The sequence below is a fragment of the Rhagoletis zephyria genome, unplaced genomic scaffold, assembly GCF_001687245.7.
Source record: "Rhagoletis zephyria isolate East Lansing unplaced genomic scaffold, Rhagoletis_zephyria_1.1 Rzeph_scaffold_01209, whole genome shotgun sequence".
Lineage (NCBI taxonomy): Eukaryota > Metazoa > Arthropoda > Insecta > Diptera > Tephritidae > Rhagoletis > Rhagoletis zephyria.
Genome location: NW_016158293.1, coordinates 103,386 through 118,947, shown reverse-complemented (window position 1 = coordinate 118,947; position 15,562 = coordinate 103,386). Strand labels below are relative to the sequence as shown.

General features: G+C 38.4%; 1 protein-coding gene and 1 long non-coding RNA gene across 2 annotated transcripts; both read right to left on the bottom strand.

The window, feature by feature from the left end:
* Positions 1-445: 445 nt before the first annotated feature.
* Positions 446-13,197, bottom strand: LOC108363180 (uncharacterized). The gene is made up of 3 exons (XR_001847577.1): positions 12,940-13,197; positions 7,881-7,885; positions 446-457 (listed from the first exon to the last, which is right to left on the bottom strand). It is a non-coding gene; the product is annotated as an uncharacterized LOC108363180 (long non-coding RNA).
* LOC108363179 (uncharacterized) lies at positions 8,908-12,870 on the bottom strand. Its single transcript, XM_017616460.1, has 2 exons — positions 12,512-12,870; positions 8,908-9,726 (listed from the first exon to the last, which is right to left on the bottom strand). The coding sequence occupies exons 1-2, from the start codon at positions 12,762-12,764 to the stop codon at positions 9,677-9,679; spliced, it is 303 nt and encodes a 100-aa protein (XP_017471949.1). The 5' UTR covers positions 12,765-12,870; the 3' UTR covers positions 8,908-9,676.
* Positions 13,198-15,562: the final 2,365 nt, after the last annotated feature.

Below are 15,562 nucleotides of genomic sequence, written 5' to 3'. Positions count from 1 at the left end.
AAGGCGCACGCCACAAGTCGGAGGAGAAGCTCGGCCAAACACTAACATAAGTGTAAGCGCCAATCTATTATTATTATAAATTCCGAACCACAAGTCACAAGATCGGTTTAATCCCTTCTGATATGCCTTTCCAATTTCAAGGGATTTCAGTTTCCAGTTTGCTTAGCTTTTGCAATGACAAAACTTCATCAAAAATAAAATGTATGATAATTGTATTGGAAAATGCATTTATGTTAATAGATGATTTGAAGTATTAAAAACATGCTGTAAAATAATATTAGAGTTATTATTTGTAAAAGATTAGATGGCTTCTATTACTATAGATATTATTTCTACTATTATATAATATATGGAAGTTTTTTTGTAATGTGAATAAAAACTTCTGCTGTGCCAAAAAAAAACTATCAGGCCGATCCGGAACAGAAACTCCCTGGGAGTTTTCTCTCTTTTCCCTTTCCTCCTATCATGAATAAAAATTCCCTTAGGATTTTTTATATTAAATGGCGGAGTTGAGCTGTAAAAAAGTGTCAAACAGCTTTTTCGAATTTCGAATTTCCTCCTCCCAAATTTTCAGAGAAGATGCTTCTCCCTGGGAGTTAATTATTTGAGGATTTCTTTCTCGGGAGATACCAATTCCCGGAGAACAAACTCCCCGGGAGTATTCAGAATCGGGCTGTATAAGATTTCATTCCATAACACCCATATTCTTCTATCACGGCTATAGTAAAATTAGAACAGAAATCTATTATATTTTATTATCGTATCACGTTGTTGTCCACGATAAACTCCGAAACTGACCGATCCGATTCGCTTGAAATTTTGTACGTAGATAGCTTATTGCATTGGTCATATTATAGCACACTTTTTTTCCAGGAAGTTATTTATGGTTCGATTTGCATGAAATGCAAATCCTGCAATTTGAAATCGGTGCGGTTTGCAAACTATATTTGAATATTTTTAAAGAAATATTTCAAATGGAAACGGCTAGAAACACATCATTTACGTCATATCTATTGATTCAGTGCCAAATTTTGCTGTATCCGATAGGATACCTTTTTTCCGGGAAGTGAAACAGGGACGGATCTATTCGAAAAAATCGTATTTATGGTTTAATTTCCTTGAAATCTGGTACGTGGGTAGCTTTTTGCCTAGGTTACCATATAGAATACCCTTTTTCAGGGAAGTGGACCAGGGACTGATCTATTCCAAAATATGTTATTTATGGTGTGGTTTGCTTTTGCTTAAGTTAATACATAGGATACCTTGTTCCCGGGAAATGGACCAGAGACGGATCTATTCGAAAAAATCCTATTTATGGTTCGATTTGCTTGTGGGTAGCTTTTCCAAGGTTAACATGCAGAATACTTTTTTCGATTTGCTACAAATTTGGTACGTAGGTAGCTTATTGCCTGTATTAACATATAGGATACCTTTTTCCGGTAATTGAAGTTGTAACATATAACGAGCAGATTGCGACTTTTGGTTGAAATCTCTTTTTGTTATTATATATAGGAGTTTTTGCATACCCTGATTTAAGTGCATGCAGATATTTAAAACTTGATCCAAGATGCCAGTCCAATCGAAGTGAACCCATTTAATTTCCCTTAGCGAATCATACGTTATAAAGTAGCGATCTTTACTTTTACGAAAGTTCTTAAATCTAAATACCTAACTAAACCACTGCGCATACACTTCCATTGTGTTATGCTTATGAGATCACGCATGTTTGAAACAATCATTTTTATGGAAAAGCGTTGAAACAATTCGATTGACATAATCATGCGAATACAATTGCATAATGATCCATTGGCGCGATTATTTTCAAATCAATTACTATATATTAGTAACGGTAAAATAGAACTGCATCCTTTCTGTGTTTCAGGAAAAGGAAGTATTTTTGCGCAGAACTATGAATATATGAAGCATTAGATGAATACACTATGTATCGAACTACCAGACAATTTCTGCTCTCTTGTTCATTCAAAAAACGAAATAATTGAGAAAGTATTTCCAGATATTAATTACTTGGACCATAATAGGCTCAGTAATCGTGTAATTTTAGCAGCAAAAAATACCGATGTTGACGAACTTAACTGTCATATACAAAATTTGTTGCCAGGCAATCTGATGGATTTTAAGTCAATCGACACCAGTCATTCTTTTGGGTAACTTAAATTCACCAAAGTGATGCAACGGTACACGATTGGTCATCAAAAGAATTACCGGAAGTATACTTGAAGCAATGATATTGACTGGAAAGTTTAAAGGAGAATACGTCTTGTTATGTCGAATGCCTAAATATGATACCATCATAATCATAGAATCAAGAGGTTACAATTTCCGATACCCAAACTTTCACGATGACAGTAAATAAGCCGCAAGGACGGACAATGGCTATTTGTGACTTGGACTTAGAGAATCCGTGTTTCTCCCATGGGCAGCTGTATGTTGCATGCTCACGTGTTGGAAAACCATCGAATCAGTTTGCTTTAACGAAAGAAAGATTAACGAGAAATATTGTTCATAGCCTAGTTCTTAATTAATTGAAAGTATTGATTAATAAAAATGTCATTAGATAAGATAATTATAAAACGTTGTTAAAAATCATCTTAATTGTCAATTATCTACCTCATTCGTTAAATTAAAATTAAATTAATAATAAATTAAGTACTTTGTATTCGTTGAAGCTTAATTTGAACTTTTCGTCATTTTTTGCCAATGAACTCCCTTACAATATCAAATACAAGTTTTAGGTAAAAAGATCAGCTTACACCTTTGCGAACACGTTTATTCAGAACAGCAGAAAAATCCAGAAGAAAAACAATAGGTGAAAATGGATTTGACAATGAATGTATGTGAATGACAATAATAAAAGGATTTGAGAATGTTTGTGAATGACAATAATAAGGTTATCAACCAACCAACATATCAAGTTCATACACCACATGGTGTATCCGATGGTTACAGACTAATTAATAGAGAATCTTACACATCCTGCCCGGTCGAAGCTTCAGCTTCGATATCATCAGGGTGTAGCAAAAGGCAAAGTTTTTGCACTGCCCGGCTGCACGGCCCATGCGCCGTATTCAACGTTACGTTACTCGCCAAGCCATCGCTACCAACATGAACCTCCGTGATGCGCCCAAGTCTCCAGTGGGTAGGGGGTAGGTTCTCATGCTTGACCAATATAATGTCACCAACTTGAACGTTTTCCGCCCGTTGTCGCCACTTGCTCCTAGTTTGCAGTGTTGACAAATACTCATCACTCCGCCTGCGCCAGAACTGTTGATGAATGCGTCGAAACCACTGCCAATGTTTCAAATGATTTACTGGAACTTCCCCCAGCTCCAGTTCTGGTATTGCCAGGAGCGGGGCTCCAATGAGAAAGTCCGCTGGGGTTAGAGCATATTTGTCCTCAGGGTCATCATATTGCAGAATGAGTGGGCGCGGATTCAGGCACGCCTCAATGCGGGCCGCTAGAGTTTGCAACTGCGTATACCACATCACCTCGGTACCAATAAGCCGCACCAGATGCCGTTTCGCGGATTTTACCGCCGCCTCCCACAGCCCACCTTGATGAGGGGCACTGGGTGTAATAAAATGCCAGCGAGTCCCAAGGTTCGCGAGGGATTGTTGATTTTGCCGATTCTGCCAGGCAGCCAGGTCTTCCTTCAAAAAAAAACAGTTAGCACCAACAAACGTTGTAGCATTGTCACTATACAGATCAAGGCAGGGACCACGCCTACTAATGAAGCGTGTGAATGCATCTAAGAAGGCAATTGATGAGAGATCGTCTACCACCTCGATATGCACGGCCTTGGTTGCCATACAGACGAAAATTGCCAAATATGTTTTTACTGTGCAACGGGATCGCTTCGTCCCAATCCTAAGTGTGAAAGGACCACAGTAATCAACGCCAGATGAAATGAACGGCCGCTTACCTGTGACTCTTTGTCGGGGCAGTGAATCCATTTGTTGAGTGAAGGTACACAAGGCCTTCTACAAATAACACATTTATGTATTAAGCTTTTGACAGCTAGCCGTGCATGCAAAATCCAATATCTATAACGGAGAGTCTGCAGCATTAACTGAGCACCGCCGTGGAGTGTTTCCATGTGAACTTTCCGTATAAGAAGTCCAACCAAATCGCTCACCTTCGGCAATATTATCGGGTGACGTTGCGATTCTAACAATGCCGAATTTTTAATGCGGCCGCCGACTCTAACGATATCATAATCATCCAAATTGGGATTGAATGGTACCAATGGACTAAAGTTGGGCAGCGTTATTCTCTCACGTAAACAGCTTATATCCTTGGAGAAAGCTGTGGATTGATCGATACGTATCAGCGCTTGTAAGGCAGCGTCCATCTCCGGGGTGGTTACTACGCCTTGTCGGAACTGCCGTTGCTTTGGTAACCAACGCCGAATTAAAGCTCTAGTTCGAACGAGTTTCTTCAATGAGCTAAACCGTTGTGCTAGGGGTATAATTCGGCCATCCAAGAGCCGAGTCGTAAGCTGGAGCGGTAGCGAAATAATAAAGGTAGATATTTGAACCTTCTCCTCACTTTGTACAGTGGTGCGCTCATCGTCCCTTAATACCGGTTCTGGATAAAACAATGTTTGCTTCTCCCGCAACCAAGCCGTGCCTTCCCACCATAAATCATGGACCATAACCTCTGATGAGGTTAAACTACGGCTTACGCAATCAGCCGGATTCCGTGCCGACCGTAGGTAGTGCCAATGATCGATGGCGGTGGATTCCTGTATTTGACGGACCCGGTTAGCAACATAGGGTTTGCGGATTGAGGGTTGCTTGCGCATCCAGCAGAGGGCAATTGTCGGAAATCGTTTTTGCCAATAAAAGTGCTGCACACAGTTCAAGTCTGGGTATTGTAGCACCCCTTAACGGTGCAACTTTAGTCCGTGCGGTGAAGAGAGCTACGCGCGAAAAGACATCAGCCTAATTGGTATGCGAATACACCACCGCAGCGTAGTCCTTCGGACTGGCATCGCAAAATCCACAGAGTGTCGTACGTTCGGTTGCATTCATACCCAGCCATCGAGGTACACGCTATTGAGTGTAGGAAGAATACTGCGAAATTTAATCCAAGATTCATATAGGTCGCTGGGGAGGGGTTCATCCCAAGAAATACCCGCCAACAAAAGCGTCTGGATGAAAATTTTTCCGGAAATCACTACCGGTGCCAAAAACCCCGTTGGGTGGAATAGTTGGGCTACTTCGCTTAACACCTGTCGCTTAGTCAGCAGACCGCTATGTTGGTTTACCGCGACCTTAAAGAGCAAATCGTCTGTAACTGGATCCCAACGTAGACCCAGCACGGGGCGTCGATGTCTCGCTCCGCAGGTAATGGGGAGTCAATGAAATGCTGAAGAACCATTGATTTGTTCGAATTCCACTTACGTAGTTTGAAGCATCCAGATTATAGAATCGTATCCACCGCATTCGCCAAAGTAATTGCTTCCTGAGTATCAGCACAGCTTGTGAGAAAATCGTCCACGCAAAATGAAGACAGTATGGTGTTACGTGCGGTTATGGCCTGATTATGATCACTCACCCGTTTGTAGTTGTCTATCGCGCACTGATTTAATAAGCGTACCGCATTGTACGGGCTGCATGTCATTCCATATGTCACAGTTTTAAGACGATATACTCTTATGTCCTCGGCCGGTGCTTCTCGCCAAAGAATTCGTTGTAGATCTCGGTCTTCTGGAGCTACCAAAACTTGACGAAATATCTTTTCCACATCCGCCGTAAGAGCGACGGGGTATCTCCGAAAGCGAAGTATAATGTTAATCAAAGGGTCTTGAAGACTGGGTCCCACCAATTGTATTTCGTTAAGCGGGACGCCATTAGAAGTTCGCGCAGATGCGTTAATAACGACGCGGAATTTCTCTGTCAACGCATGATGCGGAATGTAATATATACGGAAGTGATCACCTGGGTTATCCACGGGTTCCATGTGCTGTGCGCTGAGGCATCACCCCGTATCGGGAGGCGTACAGTGTTGCCAGAACTTTTTGGGCCGACCGGCTAGATTGGCAAAAAAAAGCGGCTAAAAACGGCTAAAATGTTTTAGTGAAATTTCACATAGACTCTGGCAAAAAACGGCTAAAATGTTTTAGTGAAAATTCACATGCTTTATTTAAATAAATCGCAAGAAACGAAAGACTAGTTAACACCATTAATTTATATCGAGTGTATATTCCTCATCATCAAATGAATCACTATTGTATATATCACCTGAATTCATTAATTTTAAGAGATCGTCATCTACAGTAAAATTATGGCAGCATTTTTCTTCACGTTTTAAACCGTATCTTATATATAAAATAGCGTTTAACGTTTTAACGCACATTGGATTTCTTTGCTTAGTTTTTATTATATTCATTGAACTAAATATTCGCTCTACTTCTGCATTACTTATAGGCAAAACAAGAAAACTAAAAACTAGGTTGCAAAGGTCAGCAAAAGGGTTTTCTCCTAGGGCATTTCGAAATTGATAAACTTCGGCCCAAAATTTTACAGTTGAGTCTAAATTACTCCAGGTATGTGACGTTAACCGTTGCCATTGCATCTCTATGGATGTTATTTCGTCGGCATTATATTTGTGTTTTTGTTGCTGTAGTTGAACAAATACTTTTGGTTTAATTACTCTTAATGCATTTCCAACCGAAAAAAGTCAATTTTTTGTAGTGTGGCAATATTTGTAGGGAGGCGTTGGCGTAATTCCTTTATTAAAGTGATAATAAAATAGCGACCATTTTCTCGAATTATTTTCTCGGCTTCGTGGTTAAAAGCGTTTGTGCTTACTATTGTTTTTAAATACTCTTCAAAATTGTGATAAAACTGAGGAAATGGAGCAAGGTATGGTTCCAACGGGGAGCATATAGGATCAAATGTGTCCGCGCTAATAACCACTAGGGAGCATAGATGCGAAAGTAAAACATTGAGTTCATTAAAAATCTTCATTGGGTCTGCATTATTGCTTTCGAACAACTTGTTTACTTTTTTTTTACAAACCGGCTAACAAATCGGCTGCCGGCTAGATCGAATTTTCTCCGGCTAGTTGCTATCAAAACCGGCTAAATCTAGCCGGAAAACGGCTAAAATGGCAACGCTGGAGGCGTACCACGTAGCGGCCCTCCGGAGTACGCGTGTTTGTCTTCGAAAATATCAACTCGCTCTCGTCATCAACAGTCTCAGCGCCCGCAGGCTCATCTTCCAGCTTCCAGAAGTTACTCAAAATCGAATCTAAACGACTATCTTCCAAAATCTGGGCACGATATGACTGCAAGCTAGGTATGTCTTTGTTGGCTGCGGATGTTGAACCAAAGATGACCTAACCCAAGTAAGTTGAGCATGAGGTTCGTTCTGCCCACCACGAATGATGTCTCCTTCCAAGATGAGACCCCAAAAATCGGCCCCTAATAATAGGTCGACGACGCCTGGTATCATAGTTGCCAACTTGGTGCTTTAAGCACTAGATTTAGTGCTTTTTGAAAATTAAAACGCCAAAAAAATTATTTAGTGCCGAGTGCCGTTTTTAGTGTTTTTTTCTGAACTAAAATTACTCCGATATAGTTAAAACCTGAAGTAATTTTTGAATATTTAAAGTTGTGGCAGCACTGAATTTACAAAAATCTACAAATTTAAATGCACTTAAATACATCCATGATTGATAAAAAGCTGAGCTTGCAAATTCACCTTGTTCAATTCTATTCTCGTTGAAAATGCTAGTAGATATGCGAGTAAGTTAAGTAATTCCTTTTTTTCTAATTATTTGTAAACAATTTTATTTTTATACCTCCTGAGTAAAACACATCGTTTCTTGGTGCTGAATCCAAATCTGGCCTCACAATTGCTCTAGCACTAGAACTTTGAGATATCCTAACCTCAAAGTGCAAAAATCACGGTTTTTGGCGATATTTGAAGTTATATAATGAAAACATAAATTTTTTTTGCTCATTTCTACTTAGGGAATGATTTTCGTTTGTTGTGATTCCATTTTGTTAAATACATACAAGCTGTTATGAAAAAAGCATCCATTGATTCAAAACCATTTGATGCTTTCAGTGTGGTAAAACGCTTTTTTCCAAGTTTTTGGTGCTTTTTGAAAATTAAAAGTTGGCAACACTGCCTGGTGTACCACGATTTAGATCTGCCATGTGCAGACCAGCCAAGTGGTTATACCGTTTCACGTCAATCTGCGCTGCCGGACTGACCGAGGTAATCGACGTGATAACTAATGCTTGAATCGCCATTGCGAAGTCAGAATGTGTTGATTCAATCGTAATTTCTACCACACCCTTCGTGCGCGTACATGAGAAGGCGCCAATACTTTCCACCAAGACGTCGCACACACTTCTGTAAAGATTTAGACTGTTAGCAAAACTTTCTGATATAAAGCTTACTTGTGATCCGGGATCGCATAAGATCCGAGCTAAACATTTTCCTGAGTTAGTGCCGGAAATGTACGTACATGCTGTTGCCAGGAGCGTGGTATGCCCACTGTAGCGTATTTAAAAATTTTATTTTTATATAAACTTAATTTAAATTTAACGTATTTTTTATTTCAAAGAAGAAAAAAATTCTGAAGTAATCAAAAATTTTCTTTTTGATTTACATAAATTGAAAAAGAACTTAATTCAATAATTTCAAAAATAACAAAGTACAAAAATGAACAAAGTACAATAGTAAATAGTATTAACACTACAATACTCCCCCTTCCAGAGAGTTATTATTATACAAATTGAAAGTAACTTGTTTCTTTTTAGTCGTTGTTGAAACTATATGGTTGTTAGTGTTATGTGGTTCTGTTATTTCAACTATTGCTGGCTTTAGTCTGTCAATCGAAATAATTTTAATTTCCTTATTCACATCTACCTTAAAGTATTTTTTGTCTTTTTCAATAACTCTGTAAGGCCCTTCATAAGGATGTTGAAGAGAATGCTTGTTAACAATGCGAATAAAAACAAATTTGCAAGTTTGTAAATCTTTTGGAACATAAATTCCTGAATCGGAATTTTTGTGATGTTTTAAATTTGAATTAAAGTTTTTAAAACGTTCCCGTAAACTTCCTAAAATTTCGGCGGAAGTAACATTTTCTGTAGTTGGCACAACAAGTTCTCCAGGTAGACGCAAATTTTGGCCAAAAAGCATTTCAGCTGGAGTGGCTGCAATATCTTCTTTGTACACTGAACGCAAACCAAGAAGAATAATCGGTAGCTCATCGTACCAATCTCTAGTTCCATTCCTAGCCAAAATTGAAGTTTTCAATTGTCTATGGAATCGTTCCACAATACCATTACTTTGAGGATGATAGGAAGAAGTTGTGATATGATGACTACCAAGTAATTTAGTAAGTTCCGAAAATAATTTGGACGTAAATTGAGTACCCTGATCCGTCGTGATTTCTAAAGGCACACCGAAACGCGAAACATATTCATTAAAAAATTTATTTGCAACTGTCTGTGCAGAGATATCCTTTACAGCATATGCTTCCGGCCAACGAGTAAATCTATCCATAATTGTTAAAATGTAGCGGTAACCTCTTGAAACAGGAAGCGGTCCAACAATATCTAAATGTATATGTTCAAATCTGCTCTTCGGAATTGGAATTGTGCTCACAGGAGATTTTGTGTGACGATAAACTTTAGATTTCTGGCAACTTATACATCCTTTTGACCATATGTTTATCTCCTTGTTCATACAAGGCCAATAATACTTCTTCACAATTAATCGGCGTGTAGCCTTGGTACCAGGATGAGCAATTCCATGTAACATATCGAACACTGTCCTGCGCAAATTATTTGGAACGAAAGGTCTAGGACTTTCTCCTGACACTTCACACCAAATATTAAAATTTAGAATAGGAATTTTAATTAAATTAAGATTTTGAAACGTTTGTCCAGAAATAAGTTTATTAAGTTCACTGTCCTGTTGCTGTTCACTCTGTAAAATTTTAAAATTAAGTTCTGAATTTTTAATCACATCTATTTCAAACGCACGAGATAACGTGTCAGCTACAATGTTGGTCTGTCCTTTAATATACTGTATGTCACTAGTAAACTGTGCAATAAACTCAAGATGCCTTGTCTGTCTTGGACTACGCTCAGTTTTGGAATTTAGAACAAAAATCAAGGGTTTGTGGTCAGTAAAAACCGTAAACTGTCTTCCTTCTAATAAATACCGAAAATGTTTAATATTCAAATAAATTGCTAAAAGTTCCCTGTCAAAAGCACTATATTTCATTTCTGCTGGAGGGAGTTTCTTTGAAAAGAACGCAAGTGGTTCAGACTTATTATTGAAATGCTGCTGTATGACACCACCAATTGCTGTATTGGATGCATCTACCGTTAAAGACAATTTTGCATCTTTACTAAAATGATTTAGCAAAATCTTAGATGCAAACTTCTCTTTAATGCATTCAAAAGCTTTAATGGATTTGTCATCCCAAACCAAAATTTTGTCTCGCTTTTTACTTGTTTTATTAATTAAATCATATATAACTCCAGTAAACTCAGCTAATTTTGAAATATATCTATGGTAATAGTTAACCATACCAATAAACTTTTGCGCTTGTTTTATTGACTTCGGTCGTTCAAAATTGCGAATCGCTTCTACTCTGTTTACAGAAGGCTGTATCCCTGCCTCAGATAAACAATGTCCTAAAAAATCTATACTTGGAACACCAAAAATGCATTTGCTTGGTTTGACGTTCAAACCATACTCAGACAAACGTTCGAAAAGTACCCGTAGATCCTTTAAATGTTGTTCTTCACTCTCACTTGCAACCAGTAGATCATCAATATACGCGAAAACAAAATCTAATTTACCTACTACTTCGTTGATGAATCTCTGAAACGTTTGCGCTGAGTTCCTCAGCCCGAAAGGCATTCGGGTGAACTCAAACATACCGAAAGGAGTAGTAATCGCCGTTTTAAAAATGTCTTCTTCTGCCATTGGAATTTGGTGATACGCTCTAACTAAATCTAACTTTGAAAATATATTTTTATTCCTAAGGTTCATATTAAAATCGTGAATATGAGGCAAAGGATAACGATCCGGTACAGTCACATTATTAAGTCTTCTAAAATCACCACAAGGACGCCAGTCATTAACTTCTTTCTTTGGTACTAAATGAAGCGGAGATGCCACGGATGAATTTGATGGTCTACAAATCCCTGTTTTTACCAAAAAATCGAATTCAGTTTTAGCTACTTTAAATTTGATAGGATCTAAGCGCCTTGGCTTAGAAAAAGGAAGGTTTCCTTCAGTGACAAGTCTGTGAACCGTTGTATGCTTAACCGGTTTTGAGTAATCTGGCTCAGAAATAAGGGAAGGAAATTCCTTCAATAATTTTGTATATTGATCATCTACTAAAAAAATTTTTGGAAGAGGGACATTGCAAAAGTACGAAATTGTATTAACTGATAGATTTGTTAACGGATCTACTAAACACTTGTTTTTAATATCAATAAGAAGTCCATATTTACACAAAAAATCAGCTCCTATAATCGGCTTCGCAATATCAGCAATCAAAAATGTAAAAAGGAACTCACGCCTTAAACCCAAATTAATATTCAAAAGTTTCTTCCCGTATGTAAAAATAGTTGAGCCGTTAGCTGCCGTTAAAATTATATCTGAAGATTTCCTAGTATTCGAAAATTTAGAAACTGGAAGTACCGAAATTTCTGCTCCGCTATCAATTAAAAAATTTAGTTTGTTTGTTTTATCAAATATAAAAAGGCGACGTGTGGAAATGTCCAAATTCCCGTTGTTTGTCGCCGCAACAACGGACGACTTTAGTTTGTTGGACTATTATTTTTCGAAAATGCACATGGTTGTTCACATTTTTTAGCCTTGTTTCCAAATTTATAATGATATCTACATAACCAATTCGGATTGTCGCGTGATTTTGATCGATATCTAAAAGGGCTCCTAAAACGATTCCTATTCACTGAACGTGACCTTGAATAATTTTGATTCATTTCCCTCCTCATTTCACATAATTCCAAAGAAAGTTTTTCAAAATTTTTAAAAATAAGAGAAGTAGTGTTAACCAAATTAGCCATGACTGCATTTTCACCTTTTGAATTTTGAAAATCATTAACTGAAGCTATCTCGCTTTTGCTAATAACCTCCCAAACATTATCAGCCAATTTCGTCAATTCACTAATACTGCTTGAATTAGAACTAGCTAAAATCACACTTAGGTTCTTCGGTAACTTCCTCATCCAAAGTTTCTTAAGAATTTCTTGACTAAAATTGGAACCCGAAAGCAGTACAAGTGACCGATAAAATTCCGAGGGCTTACGATCACCCATTTCAGTATCCGATAAAATTTTGTCTAATTTCGCATTCTCACTTAATGAATGCCTTTCAATTAAAATTTTCTTAAGTGCAGTAAATTTATTATTTTCGGGCGGATTTTGAATAAAGTCTAAAATCGTTATTATAACTTCTTGCGGAAGTGCAGTAATTGTATGTTCATACTTTGTTGTTTCTTGTGTAATATTTTTGGTACTAAACTGCATTTCCGCATGAATAAACCACGCTTCCGGACAACTTGTCCAGAATTGTGGTAGTTTGACCGATGTAGCACAAATCTCATTACTATTTCGATCGACATACGGATTTGTTAACTGTTCGTTAAACGTACTATTTTGTAAATCAATAAGAGTTTCATTTAAATTATCTCGTGTAGATGTATGTGTATCATGTTGTGGTGAACGAAACATTTTGATTATTTGAATTTGAGCAAATATCAAAAGACCTCAGAAAAGGGAAGTTTACAATTAAAAAATTAAATATTATATATGTAATATTTAATAAATAACAATTAAATTCTTTTAATTTTTAATAAAAATAGTATATATATATATATATTAAAAATATGAGAACAATACAGCTCACCAGTAAAACTAAGATTGTTGTTGATGTTAGCGCTACTGCTGCGGTCGCTGCTGATGCCGCTACTGCTGCGGGTGACTTCGATGCTCTAGCCTCGTTGCCTGTGTCCGCTTCTTCGTCTTCTTCCTCCTGCAGCAGCAATGGCAGTGATGTTGGAGATGTTTTGTTTCGTTCTGTTAATGCGCTACTACCAGCTGGAACTTCTCCTATTACGCTCAAAGAGGAGCATTGAGCACCGCTCAAACTTTCCGGTTGCTGTTCTTGATATTGAGAACGTTGCTGCTGCTGCTGGTTATGTGGTTGTTGTTAACTGGTTGATGCAATATCAGCACTTAAAATAGTTTCTAATTCAGATGCATCAATGATATCGGCAATTGTGTTAGTGTCGTTGAATGCGCATTGGTGCGTTTGAAGCTGTTGTTGTTGTTGCTCTACTAATTGTGATTGCTGATCTTCAACAAAAAGCAATGGGAATATTGCTTCCTGATGTTGCGGCTGCTGTGATTCAAGTTGTGGTGATAACGGTGGTGGTAGTAGTGCGTGTTGGAATATGCCAGCTGCTCGCAATGGTGCTACTCTTTTTCACTGCTGACTATTGCGACGCATTGCACTTCAACATTTTGGTGTAACATCTCATCATCTGTGGACTAGTACCGCGGAGCAACAAACCAAGTGTACAAAATCAATATATCAGCTTAATGTAATTTCTTATATTTCTCCTGGCAGGGTCGCCAATTGTAGCGTATTTAAAAATTTTATTTTTATATAAACTTAATTTAAATTTAAATATTTTTTTATTTCAAAGGAGAAAAAAATTCTGAGGTAATCAAAAATTTTCTTTTTGATTTACATAAATTGAAAAAGAACTTAATTCAATAATTTCAAAAATAACAAAGTACAAAAATGAACAAAGTACAATAGTAAATAGTATTAACACTACACCCACCTTGAGTATGGCAGGCCTACCTTGATGTGGGCGTTGATGACTTAACCTGCGATGATGGGGGATTGGAAGTGGCAGGCAAGGCGGGCTTCGATGCCGCAGCTGCTGCAGCGTTTGGAGAATCACGGCAGAAAATTGTGTTGTGTTTGCGTCCGCACTTATGGCATCCACCTGAAGAGCACTGGTTGGATAAATGCCCTTGCCCTAAACAATTAAAGCACAGACCAGACATTCTAAGGGCCTCAAATCGGTTTTCTGGTTGCAAATCTAATATTTTTGGACAACGTATGATCTTGTGAGCACCCTGGCAGTATGGACACTTATAATTCTCGGACGCTAAATTGCATTTAACAGCACGCGCTGATGACGATCGCCCTTGCTGACGTCCTACCCCTTGTTCAGAGCAGGGATGCACACGTACAAGCTCTGTGGAAAGACTGTGCGCTCTCTTCTCGAGAAATTTCTATAAATCCGTTAAGCTGCTTATCTCAGTCGGAGAACAGTGCATGCATCACTCACGCTGTGTTACAAATGGAAGTTTCGAGAATATAATGGGTAATGTCAATGCGTCCCACTCACTCACTGGCAATTTCATAACAGTCAATGCACGCAGGGACTCGCACTCTACATCGACGATATTCAGCAGCATCTTTTCAGAGTCCTCCGACAATGGTGTGAGGTTGAGGAAGCGAGCCACATGTACTTCTGCTAACTGCTTGGAGTTATCATACCGCTCCTTTAATGCTCGCCACAATTCCTCGTAACCTCCAGAATACAGACCACTCACCAGAGAAACCGATGCTAATGGCACAACTTGACGCAATTTACCGAGTTTATATGCTGGCGGTAAATCCCAGTTGTGCACTAACGTTTCAAAGGCGTCCTTAAAGGCCAACCAATTGTGCAGCGCTCCGTGAAAGGTTGGAATATTTAATGGCTCGAGTTTCAACTCAATAGACGAATCTCCCTTACGCTGGATGACGGAGTCTCCAGGATTAACTTGCACTCTACGTAGACGCAGAAGATTTGCACATAACTCGTTATACATTTCTTCAGTGGAATGCCACCAAGATGCATTTACCTCAAGCTCCTCGTCTTTGGCCGAGCGAATTAATGTTTCGTGATTCTGCAACATGCGGTCATAATGACCACTAGCGGACTTCAGCATTTCCTCAGCCTTCGCGGAGTCTAATTCACCTGTTCCTGCCTTTCGGACCTGATCCATAAGGCGAGAAATTGCTGATGCATGAAACTTCCTCAGATTTATTTCCGTCATTGTGCTGAAGCAATGTGATAATTGGACGTAAACCGTGTGCGCCAGCAAATCCACAAATATCGATGCAATGCCCCACAATCCGATAACAATTGTGTCCTCTTTGGCATAAACTGTCAAAACAATTTGGGTTAAAAATGTTCATTCCCCACAGGAGGCACCATAAATTATGTTAAGTAAAAAGATCAGCTTTCACCTTTGCGAACACGTTTATTCAGAACAGCAGAAATATCCAGAAGAAAAACAATAGGTGAAAATGGATTTGACAATGTATGTATGTGCATGACAATAATAAGATTATCAACCATCCAACATATCAAGTTCATACACCACAGGGTGTATCCGATGGTTACAGACTAATTAATAGGGAATCTTACACAACAAGAAAGCCACAGTTGTGGGATTAACCG

Bases quoted from the DNA above. Each gene is read 5' to 3' on its own strand.
- LOC108363179 (XM_017616460.1), bottom strand. From the start codon at position 12,764: ATGTTTCGTTCACCACAACATGATACACATACATCTACACGAGATAAT. The intron at 9,727-12,511 runs ATACAATTACTG...CCTTGTATGAAC, and splicing joins AGAAACAACAAAGTATGAAC to AAGGAGATAAACATATGGTC.